At 40.0% G+C, this 12338-nt stretch overlaps 1 protein-coding gene across 3 annotated transcripts in view; it reads left to right on the top strand.

The window, feature by feature from the left end:
• Positions 1 to 1958: 1958 nt before the first annotated feature.
• The window catches only part of RHOBTB3 (Rho related BTB domain containing 3), a 53192-nt gene continuing 42812 nt past the window's right edge, over positions 1959 to 12338 (top strand). For all 3 annotated transcript variants that reach the window (XM_019428831.2, XM_053907190.1, XM_053907191.1), the window contains exons 1-3: positions 1959 to 2065; positions 2246 to 2471; positions 7356 to 7542. In XM_019428831.2, coding sequence (XP_019284376.1) covers positions 2064 to 2065; positions 2246 to 2471; positions 7356 to 7542 — 415 coding nt within the window. In that variant the 5' untranslated portion in view covers positions 1959 to 2063. The remainder of the gene's footprint in view (positions 2066 to 2245; positions 2472 to 7355; positions 7543 to 12338) is intronic.

The following is a 12338-nucleotide window of genomic DNA, read 5'->3' as shown; positions in this document are numbered from 1 at the left end:
TTTTTGACCTGTGGTTACCAGAAGGGATTGACAAAATATAGTTTCTATTGACCCAAGAGAAAAGGTGATCCTATACTCTTAGGTATTTCAGGATGGTTTAGGTTCTAAAGACTAAGGGAAATTATACTTAGTGCAAGGGAAACTAGATTTTAAAAAAAAAAAAAATCAGTGATAGGGCGCCTGGGTGGCTCAGTCGGCTAAGCGTTTTGACTTCGGCTCAGGTCATGATCTTATGGTTCATGGGTTTGGCCCCTCATTAGGCTCTGTGCTGACAGCTCAGAGCCCGAGCCTGCTTCATATTCTGTCTTCCTCTCTCTGCCCCTCCCCTGCTCACACTCTGCTTCCCTCTTTCTCTCTCTGTCTCTCTCTCTCTCAAAAATGAATAAACATTAAAAAAAATTGTAAAAATAAAAATCAGTGACTACATGAATAATGCCTCTTGCTATACCCTATGAGCATGAGAAACTATATTATACTGCTTCCAACTGAGCAACAAGGGCCCATAATCAAAAGCTGTTCACATTCCAAAGGCCTCTTATCCTAGTCTTTTCACTCCCCTACTCAGTACCTCAGTCCCTCCTCAGTACCTCATACCCTCAAAATAGCTCTCTTGAGAAAAGATATTTTAAAGTAGGGCAAAATGAATAAATAAGGAAAGGGAGAAATAACTCTTTCAACACAGAGCACTTGTGAGAATTTTCATGTTTATGGAGAAGCTGAGTCCCACAGTAACCTCTGGCCCTTCTTGGTATTAGTGGACTCGGGTGTTCATTTGCATTGGGATAGTTCGAGGCCCTTCAGAGGCAGTCATAACCTTTACTTCAGTGAGTTATCATGAAGGAATCTGAAGTATCCTTGCATTATTAGCATGATCGTTATTTTTTCAGTAGGTCTAAGGAGTTATTAAATAGGTAGCCTTAATGTGTACTGGAAAATCTCCAAGTAAACTAGCATTTAGCTTATCCGTATGTTAAACACCTCACACGTAACTTCTTAACATTATCACAATAAGAACCCCAGCACTCAAAAAAAAGAAAAGCTGCAGTTTTTGGTAAACTATGCCAAATATAGCTTGAAATAGTAAATAATCCCTCAAAAGCGATATTAGCAAATTAATTGCTGTGTGAACAAAGAACTCTTTCTGCCCCAGCATGAATGTTGCCTTTATTTTTTTCTCCCAAGTATGATTTTAGAAAACAGCTGTAGTGCATGTTGACAAATGACAAAGCGGGAGACGTGGTAAAACACTTTCGGTCAAGGCCAAAAGGGGAAAAAAATTGGGCTGCTGGAGCGGCCAGCAGGCTTGAATGCCTAGCTTCCCCAGCCTCCCTTTTCCCCAGCCTTTAGGGAGCGGGGGCCTCACCGCCCCACCCCCCTTTCCCTGGCTCTGGTTACAGCCTTTCGAGTTGAACAAACTTGCTGCAGGCGGATTGGCGATCAGGAGCTCTCCGGCTTGGGCGTTGTATTTATTAATTTATATTCCGCGGGGCCCTTGCGCGGGCCGCTCCTTTGTATCCGGCAGCCGCTGACTGGGCCCGGGGCCCCGGCGGGGAGCGCGCCCCCCGCGTCCGCTCGACCCCCAAGGCCAGCACGTGCTGCACCCGCCCGCCCGGCCCGCCGAGGGGGCGGAGGCCCCGGCTTTTCTCCTAACTCACTCTCGGCCAGAAGGAGGAGCCGCGGCAGCAGAAGGCGACAGCTGCCCGGCCCGGGGAGCGCGGCAGAGAGGGGGCTGCAGCGCCCGGGCGCCGGGCCACTCTTGGCGGCGGCGGCGGCGGCGGCGGCCGGGGAGGCGGGGAGCGGCGGGCCGCTCGGGATGTTCCCGGGCACTTCCTGACTGGCTGGCGGCGCGCACACGGCCCGACTCGCACGTCTCCGGCCCCCTGGTCGCTCGCTCGCTTGCTCGCACGGGCCCGCTCTGCGTCGGCCGCACCGCGGTGGAGGCGCGCGAAGGAGACGCGGCCGGGGATGAGCTGATTGCGGGTGAATACGCCGCCGCCTGGCCCCGAGAGGCCGCGAGGAGCCGCTTTTCTCCGAGTCGCCGCCCTGCCCTTGGATTTGAGATCATGTACGTACGCGTCGCGGTCCTGCCATTGTCTCTACCCCAACGCGTGTCGTGCGCCCCAGCGCGAGGGGCTTTCGCTCATCCTCGCAGCGCGCTGCCCCCCGCACTTCCTGTTCTGATTAAAGAGATCCTCGCGCTGACCACGCGCCTCTTCTCCCCCCTCACCCCCTCCCTGTCGTGTAGGTCCATTCACATCGTGGCGCTCGGGAACGAGGGGGACGCGTTTCACCAGGACAATCGGCCGTCGGGGCTCATCCGCACTTACCTGGGGAGAAGCCCGCTGGTCTCGGGGGACGAAAGCAGCTTGTTGCTGAACGCCACCAGTACGGTCGCACGTCCCGTGTTCACCGAGTATCAGGCCAGCGCGTTTGGGAATGTCAAGCTGGTGGTCCACGACTGCCCCGTCTGGGTAAGGGGCGGCCGCTGCTCAGTGCCGAGGCTGACGGAGCTTTTCTTTCATCTGTTTTCCTCCTCCCCCTTTTTCCCTTTTCACGGATGTGGACCGTCCGGGTCACCTGGGTAGAGTTTTAAAACATTTTTGGGAAAAGCTTCGTTTTCCTTTGTTTCACTGGGCGGGGGGCAGCCTGGTCAGAGAACACTCTTAGAAGGCAAAAAGCCCCAGTGGGAACTTGGAGCGCTTACTCCTACAATTCACGACTGTAGGGTGTCCCTTGGTAGCTGGCAGTTGAATGTGACAACCCCAAGGGACGGGGTCACCAAGTGTCACCCGCAGAGAGCAATGTTTTTTCATGCCTACCCTGTTGGTGATAGTGTAATATTAGTGTTCTAAAAATAAAGTCCTCTGAAAGCTCAACACAAGCAAAAATAAATTTCATTGGGGCAGTTCAGAAATAGGACCCCTGGAAAGGAGAGGAAGAGACAGGGACTGAGAATTAATTTTAAACCACTCATTTGCAACACTATCCACTTTTGAAAATTTTAATTCATGTTTTTAATTTTAATAATGCAGATACTCTTGATATATTAGCCATTTATTTTCAGTGACTCATAAATCGAAAATAATAATACTGCTTGGAATTTTCAAAAAGCTTTAAAATTTGCAATAATTAGAAGAAATTGTAATAAAGTCGATAAAATTCAGTCTGATTCTTGAGTACTTGATAAAGGAGAAAGGTATCTACTCTGTGACACATAAATATTTTTAGTACACAATAATGTAATACTGAGGTATGCAATAATAGTAATAATTTTAATGTTTTCATTTAATCTTATTTGGAAGTTTCTTATTCTTTACTGGTATTGGAGTTATAATATTATAACTAAAGCTCAAGATTGTATTTTAAAACAGAAGAAAGCTGAGTGTCTGAAAAAGAAGATACAAATTCTCATTATGTGAGGCTGTATGTTTAAATAGCAATTTTAAAAAGCTAGATCAGGTGCTATGGGGAACTGATACACCTTTCTAAAGGAATGTATGGAATGTACATAAAAAAATGTCTTATGCAAATTATGGCAAGAAAGGATCACTATAGCCCAAACAAATTTTCAGTTAAAGGATATTTACATTAATGGGCTAAAATAAATGCAAAACAGTTTTTTTCCATTACTGGGTGGTATTGAATTCCCATTTATGACAGTGATGATGCTAGTCATAAGAAGCATTGATCAGGAACTTGCTGGAGTCTATGCAAGCAAATGAAACACTTTTTTTTTCCTTCACTTTGGCCATTTCATTGTGAAAGATAGTACAGTCTAAAAACTTACTAGTTTTACTACAGTCAGTGGAACAGATGTTGAGTGAGTAGAGTAAATAAATGTAGGGAAAATAAAATAAGCTGAATTTGGATGTTAGGTTTTACATTTCCTGTTTTTTCTTTGAGCTGTTAGCTCTTTCCTGTTTATGTTGATAATTTAGCAAAAAACAGTACTTGTGATCATGTGTTGTAGTAAGTGAATGGATTAGAATAAGCGTCTGTAGTCTAGATTTTTGCCATATACTGATTGTTGCGTTTTATTGTGCTAATCTTAACCTTTTGTTTGTTTAGACTCTGGTCCTGTTTAAGGCATTGAGTTGGTAACCAGGTACACTTTGGGGGTTATAATGATCTTCAAACATGAGGGAATATATTTATAGAGTTTCTCTTCCAAGGTGCTTTTCTTTTTTTGGTGGTAAGTAAAAGTCCATCAGAGATATTCAGGTGGATTGTATTTATCAGCTGATATTGACATGTACTGAAACATAATATTCAATATAGCAGAGCAGATAGAGCACAGGTTTTGACAGCAGAAGGACCTGCTTTCAGATCCCCACATTGCTACTTAGAGATTTTCCTTGGTTAAGTCAGCGATCCTCTCTTAGCCTCATTTTTCCTATGTATACAATGAAAATAATCCCTGCCTCCTAGAGTTGTGCTGCAGAGTAAATGAGGGAGCACGTGTAAAGTTCTTAGTGTAGAAGCTGACGTGTAGTAGGCACTCAGTAGGTGGTAGCTCCTATAATGTGTTTATTATAACTTCAATATAGCCATGTGTCACACTAAGCAGAAGTTTTCCTATACATCATTCAAGATTCACACAAATGTAGTGAATTTGCCACCACACTGAGGCAGTGGTATTAGTACTTAATACTAAGTGCAAAGTACAAAACAGTACTTTGCAGCCCCATAGTCAAGTAGAATACAGTTGTTGTTTTGATGCAAAAATTTAGATTATTTAAAAAAAATGATTTCCATTCTCCCAATGTGGCTCCAAGCTTTGCATTGCATAACCTCCTAGAGGAAATCCTGGAAGTGATTTACAAGGGGTGGGAGAATTTGATTTCCTTCATATTTCTAGAAACCAGGGGAGCATTTTCTCTTTGACACAGTTTGACTAGGAATGTGGTGTTATTTCCTTGGAATTGGAATGAGACAGTTTGTACTTCTCTTGTTTTTTCTGTAGATCCATGGCCTTACTCTGGATCCTTGTGGTATATATATTTGGCACTTTTAAATTAATGCATTTCATATTCATTTTATGTAGTTCATTATTTAGGATGTCTCTCTCAAACCCATCCTCTTTTTTGTGTGTGTGCGGTTACGTTATTTTATTTCTAGATCTTTTCCTGTTTACCAGAAATATTCCACAAAAAGCAATGAGGTAACACATGCACACTTTTCTTGTGCAGGATTTGAAACTGATGTTTTAAAAATACAATTATTTACAGTGTTTATATCCTCAATACATCCGTGGTAATAATGCCAAAACCCATTTTCTCCTGACATTTCCCTCTCAATGTTTCCTTTTTTTCCTAGTACACCTCTCCAGTAACTCTGGAATTTTAAACTATTTGGAATGCAAAGAGCAGTTACTTTTGATTTGTTCTGTCAGAGTTAAATAGCTGTTTCATTTGGTCCACCTATTTCTAGTTGTTTGTTTGTTTTTTTAATCCCATTCATCTGACTTTGTTCTCTTTCTTTGTTGTACTTATATACCCTGTTATGCTTGTTTACTTTGAACTTGGATACTATAGCAGATACATTTGGAACTGAATGGGTTTGTGGTTTGGGATTTGGAAAAGAGCATGAGTGTGGAACTCTGCTGGGAAGCCTTCACATTTTCTTGATCTGTGTCCCAATTCCCTTCTCCCCGCCTCTTCCACCCTCCTCCAAGCTTAAGACTTTGCCTTTGCTGTTTATGTCCCCATAGTTTGTCTACTTTTCTTTGTTGGTTTTTTTTTTTTTTTTTTTTTTTTTTAATTTTTTTTTTTTAACGTTTATTTATTTTTGAGACAGAGAGAGACAGAGCATGAATGGGGGAGGGTCAGAGAGAGGGAGACACAGAATTGAAACAGGCTCCGGGCTCTGAGCTGTCAGCACAGGGGCCCAATGCGGGGCTCGAACTCACGGACCGCGAGATCGTGACCTGAGCCGAAGTCGGCGCTCAACCGACTGAGCCACCCAGGCGCCCCTCTTTGTTGGTTTTTTTAATCTTCCTTTTTCAGTGCTCCCACTTTCAATAAATTCATGTCCAAACATTTCAAAAAATCCATGTCCAAACATTTTGCAGTTCTCATTACTCTGAGTGTACTCATAGGAAGTAGGTGGGTTGGGGTGGGTGCAGGGAATTGGGGGAGGCCTTGCTGGGGATGGTGGAGGTCCTGGTGAGAAGCAGCTCTCTCTTCTAAAGGGCATTGCTGTGTAACACTTCTCCAGAATTTTCCATCATAGGATGAAAGCTCTGTCACATGGATCTTGACTGATTGATTTCAGCATTATTACCCTATTTGGGGCTCATATTTTAAAGTGCAAACTTTCATAGCCCAACAGTTTTTGGATCTGTTAGCCACATCTAACTATTTTCTTAATCTAGCCATATTATATCCTGGAAATACATACTAAAGGCCACAGGAAAGGACAAATAATGATTAATAGTTAACTAGAATATGAGGAAAAAAGCTACTAATGCATACTTAGCTGTGGTATTAAGATATATAAACATATTTTTCTTATGCTACTATTCACATAAAACCTTTGAAAAATACTTTTGAAGTATCAAAGCTTTTAAGGAGTAGAGTTCATAATAAATTACTTTTGGCCCTGATTCTATATAGTGGTAATTATTAACTGTAGTCCAAAAGTAAAAATTTCAAGATTGAAAGGTTTATCCTGAATTTTTAATTTCTATAAGCTAAAAACAGGAATTGAAAATCTATTCTTTACCATGTTGACACTTTATAATACATAGTATCTTTTTATAAGTCATACGTCCCTATATACACACATACGTTATATATGTATACTGTACCGTCCAAAGGATGGATTAAGTTGAAAGGTATGTATAAATTTTGAAAATATGTATAAAATACATGGAACTCCACAGAATTCACAATGCATTGCCATTTAAAACACTTGAACACTCCTGCAGTGTCTAATTGGGTCACAGAAAATCCTCTGAAGCTTCTTTACTCATACTGATGCGCTGGCATCTACTGCCATAGTGTTAACATTTTCAAATTTATTAGGTGATAAAAGTATGGCATAATTTTAAAACAAAGTGCTTATTTTTAAGTGCACATATTGAAAGAAATTGCGTATTTCATCACACAGACAGTGATTCCCTAGATCTGTCTCAGAGTACAACAACTACACTGCTGAATAGGCTAAATGAATACATAAAAATTGAAGAGTTGGTAGGCTTTAAACATTTTTAATTTTAGATAGTTACTTATTTAAAAATAAATTCTTTTTATGAATTACAAAAATTATAGCAAAAAATTTAATGTGTTACATTTTATTTCATGATTCATTTGAAGACAAGTAGACTAAAAAGTGCTCTTTGCATTTTGGTTTAGGACATTTTTGACAGTGATTGGTATACCTCTAGAAATCTAATTGGGAGTGCTGACATCATTGTGATCAAATACAACGTAAATGACAAGTTTTCATTCCACGAAGTAAAGGATAATTATATTCCAGTGATTAAAAGGGCATTAAATTCAGTTCCAGTAATCATTGCTGCTGTTGGCACCAGACAAAATGGTAAGTATTTAATTTTTTTTATGATGAGAATGCAGGTACCATGTTAATTTTAAATAGTGCTAAGTTTATTCATGATTAATATGGGGCTTTTTTTGGGAATAAAATCACTGCATTCAAATGCCAGCTGTTAATCTCTTCATCACATGGTATGATAGTGAGACATCAAAGTAAAGTGTCACGGACTACTGCTGTGATTCTGATGGGTACAGATTTGTCTTCTAAATTGTTCTACAGTAGTGAAGGAAGTCGGTACTTGTGTTCTTTTGATTCGGGAAAGGTATGAGGCTGGCGCTGAGCCCTGGAAGATTCTTCCTGACATTCTGAAGGTCTATCCAGTGGGAAGGATAGATTGTCCGCAGAAGGAATCGGGCTTAGGTGCAGGGTTTTTAGGTAGCTAGTAAGGAGCAAACTGAATACACTGGCAACACCGCCTGAGGGAGAGGAAGCGTTGACTCCAAGGCTGCTGGATTCTTTTGGTTCAGCCAGTGCCAGCATTCGCTGCTATGCATATCATTGTCAGATCTCCTAGGGCCAACTTGGAATTCACTTTGATTTGGTGGTATTTTGTTAGTTCCATCTTAGTGGTATTTCCTCAGTGAGGCTGGCTTTAAAATTTTATTCATTGATTATTTTTCCTTTTCATTAAGGTATAGCAAAGTAAGGGATGTAAAGTTCCCTAATCCCAGAGTGCAATTTAATGCCTTCCTACATGTACATATATGTATGCAGCCGCCTCACAGGTCAAGATTGAGAACATTTGCCTCACTTTGGAGGGCTCTTTTATGCCTCCTCCTAGTTAATAGCACCCCTCCCTGGAGATAACTGCTATTCTGACTTCTAACAGTATAGATTCATTCTACTTATTCTAGAACTTCATACAAAAGGAATTATTCCATATGTAGTACCTTGTGTCTAATTTCAGTTAGCTTAATATTCTGGGCATGTATCCATGTTGCACTTAACTATATTTTGTTATTTTGGTGTATATTTTCAGTTGTGTGAATGTGCTGTGATTTATTTATTCACTCTCCTTTTAATGATGCTTAAGTTTCCTAGGAGTAGGATTTGGGGTCATAGTGGTAGGGTAGGTGTATGTTTAGCATTAGAAGACACAAATAAAGTAGGCTTGACCCTTCCTTGACCGCACATCCCCTCTACTTCCCTAAGTTTCTTTTTATTGCAGGCCTCGATTCTTGAAAGAGTCATCCACACTTCCTGAGTCCACTTCCTGACTTCCCATTTATTCTTCAGTCCACTACAGTCTGACTTTGACTTTCGCAATTATACTGCGTTTGTTCTCACCCATGGTTACCAGTTAAATGCTTATTGACAAATTTGACATCCATTTACATTTACCCTTTAATTTGATTTATATTTTAATAACAATTCATCCTTTGAAGTTATTCAAACACATCTCTCCCTTCAATTAAAAAAGCTATTCTTTGTTTCTTGGTTGTTTTAATTCTCTGTCTTCTTAGTGGTCAACACCACCCCCCACCCCCGTACACATATTGAACCAACACAGCACTAGTTGTTTCCCAGGGTTTCATCCTTTGGCTTCACTTCTTGCTGTTTACTCTGACCTTGAATTTGTTAATCTGGTGCTTTACCTTTCCCTGTATAGACACTGATGAATACCCAGTCTGTTTCTCTGGCTCTAGTTTCTCTCCTGGCCAGTATCTCCACAGAATCTTCCTCTTTCTGCTGAATTCCCTGCCTTGGTGAATGATGTCAAACCCATTCATTCACCCAAACTAGAATCATCCAACCCAGCTTTCCTCCCATTTCCCATATCCAGTTGACTAAGAAGCCCTTTTGGTTTTACATTTCAAATAAACCTCAAACTCCATGCATTCTCTTTTTCTTCATTGGATTTCAGATCTTAATCATGTAATTATCTGTCATAGTGGCCTTCTATTTGGTCTCAAGGGGTAGTTCCTGATTTTGTAGGACCTGAAACTTAAACAATTTTAGAGGTCCTTGTTGGGAAAAAAAACTACAACATTACAGATACACACACGCACACTCATGAATATTTAGAATGAGAAAAGGAAGCATGATGAGTTGCAAATCTAAAAAGCTGTCAAATACCACAGACATTTAAAAAACATTTCTACTATTTAACAGCTTGACATTTCTTTAATTTTCCTTATGTTTTTTGGCTGTGCAGTCTTTGATCACTTTTTCCTAAGGTAACTGCTTTTGTTATTTTCTATGTAGAGAAGAATATGAGAATTAGTTTTTCTTCCAGCATATTTCTTTGCTCTTCACATCTTGTTGGTGCTGGGCATTATAGTTTGTGTTGTGTTCCTCTTTCAGCTTGGCATCTTTGTCTTCAAGACACCAAAAAAGTCTGCACATTGGGTGACAGAAGCATTCCGGAAGGCTATTCGTGTACCAAGACAGTTCTCAAACATTTAACTGTACAAGGAAGTGACTACAAACCACAGATAATATCCCACTAAACCTAAATTTCAAGTCCCATTAGCAGGATCCCCAAAATGTCTGTCATACTTCAGAGCTGCCTGATGGAAGGTGAAGGGAGTTGGAATGGAAAAGAGACAGTGGTCTTAACCAAGCATAGTTAGAATATCTTATTTTGCAAATTTTGCAAAAGCAAATGATGATGTTAACCATCTATTGCTTAGGTTTCTCCCAGGGCTTTGGAAGGGACCCACAAGATAAGGGTTCATCGGCTTTATGGTAAATTGGCCTCTGGTCCTTCTGTTCTTGCCTTGCTTCTTCCTGAAATAAATCCTCTCAGAATAATCATCCTAGAATACAAGTCAGATCATGATAGTCATTGCTTTAATGTTCCTTAGAAACTCTCTTCTTTTTTTCCTTTTATTTGCAAAATTTCAAACCTAAGAAAATTGACCAGAATACAACAGTGAATCCCAGAGATTACAAATACACACATGCACACACATCCTCTCTCTTTCTCTTTCATTTGGGAGTAAATTATAAAATTATGGGATTTCTTCAATCCTAATTAATTCAGCATGTGTTATGTAAGACAGTGCCATTCTTCTATCAACCATAATGCAACCATCATTCAAGAAATGTGACATACTATTATCTATTGTATTATTATTTTAAATACAATCCATATTCACATTTTCCCAGTTGTTCCAAAGCTGTTTTTTTTTTTTTAATCCAGAATGTCATTAAGGACTACTCATTGCATTTAATTGTTATGTCTGTCTAGTCTTTTTAAATCCAGAACAATTCCCCATCCTTTTTTTTTTTATCTTTCATAACATTGACATTTTTAAAGAATCTGAGCCCATTATTTTGCATAATTCCTTCAGTTGTGATCATTGTGATTGCAAAATAGTGATTTTCTGTCATTCCTCCTACACTTATTAGTTGGTATTCTTCTCTAAATAGAGCTTTCCCTTCTCCCTGCTCCCACATTTTTTAGAATCATTATGATTCATGGCTTTGTTTTTTAAATTACATATTTTATAATCTTTTCTTCTTATTCTTTCTGTTGTTTGTATTACCCCAAATTTGCATGAAGGAAGACTTTTCAAGCTAGTTCTGATTAATGTTTGAGTCCTTCCTTATTTTCTGACATAAGATGTTCCAGGCTCACCTTATTCTGCCTTCTCCAGCCCTGGAAATCAGTCATTTCTTCAGGGAGCCCGGGTTCCATTTGGTGAGCAATGATATTTAGAAACCAAGATCTGGACTTTAGGGGTGCTCATAACTTTAAGTGTCATTGCTTCAAGACCCTTTCATTGGATAGAACCATGTATTTCTTTTAATCATGGGTTCCTATTGATTCCATTATTTTCATCCAGTATTTGTATCTCACTTCAATAATTTTCTCTTGTAAAGTCTTACCTAAAATGCAAGATCGTTCATGATATAGCTCCTGACTGCTTCTTTAGCCTTGTAGAGTGTAATCTTTTGTGTCTTATGTACCTGTTGCACAGAACTACTTGATGAACTTAAGGTCTTTCTTTAGATCTGGGCAAGTCTCAACTTCATGATTTCTTCAGATATCACCTTCCCTACATTTTCTTTACTCTGTCCTTTTTGTTCTCTTATTAGACTGATGATGAGACTTCTGGATCTCTCTTCTGTTACTTTTATCTTTCTTTTGTATTTCCTAACCCTTTATTTCTCTGTGTTGTATTATGGGAGAATTCTTTGGTCTTTTTTCCTACCTCACAAATTACTTCTACTGGGTCTCTCCTGCTCTTTTACATTATTACTTTTTTTTTTTATTTCAACAGTTTCTCACATCCAAGATCTCTAATTGGTTGATTTCTTTTTCATGTGTTAAGAATGTAAATACTTTAAGAAGAAAACCTCTCTCAATTAATTATACTTACTTTAAGATTTTGTTTTGATTGCTTTATTAAGTCTTGTTTTGAGGGGGGGGGGCATTCTAAGTCCTTTCATCTGATGAGATTTTATTTCATGGTATGGATGCTTTTTAAACTTTGGATAGTTTTTTTTTTTTAAGTTTATTTATTGACTTTGAGAGTGGGCCGATATGTGTGTGCACACACCTGAGCAGGGGAGGGGCAGAGGGAGAGGGAGAGAGAATCACAAGCAGTCTCCATACTCAGCATGGAGTCCGACTTGGGGCTTGATCCCATGACCCTGGGATGATGGCCTGAGCGAAAATCAAGAGTCGGGTGCTCAACCACCTGAGCAACCCAAGCGCCCCTGGATAATTCTTAATTTGCCTCATTTTGCAGTTTAGATTCTCTGTTGGATTAACGCCTTTCTCCTCCTCTGTCCAGTTGCTCTCTGGGGTCAGGGTAGGAGTGAGAGCTCAT

Source organism: Panthera pardus, unplaced genomic scaffold (assembly GCF_024362965.1).
Source record: "Panthera pardus isolate Hobbes unplaced genomic scaffold, ASM2436296v1 HiC_scaffold_2, whole genome shotgun sequence".
Lineage (NCBI taxonomy): Eukaryota > Metazoa > Chordata > Mammalia > Carnivora > Felidae > Panthera > Panthera pardus.
The sequence above is the reverse complement of the archived record's forward strand: the minus strand, read 5'-3'. Positions and strand labels throughout refer to the sequence as shown.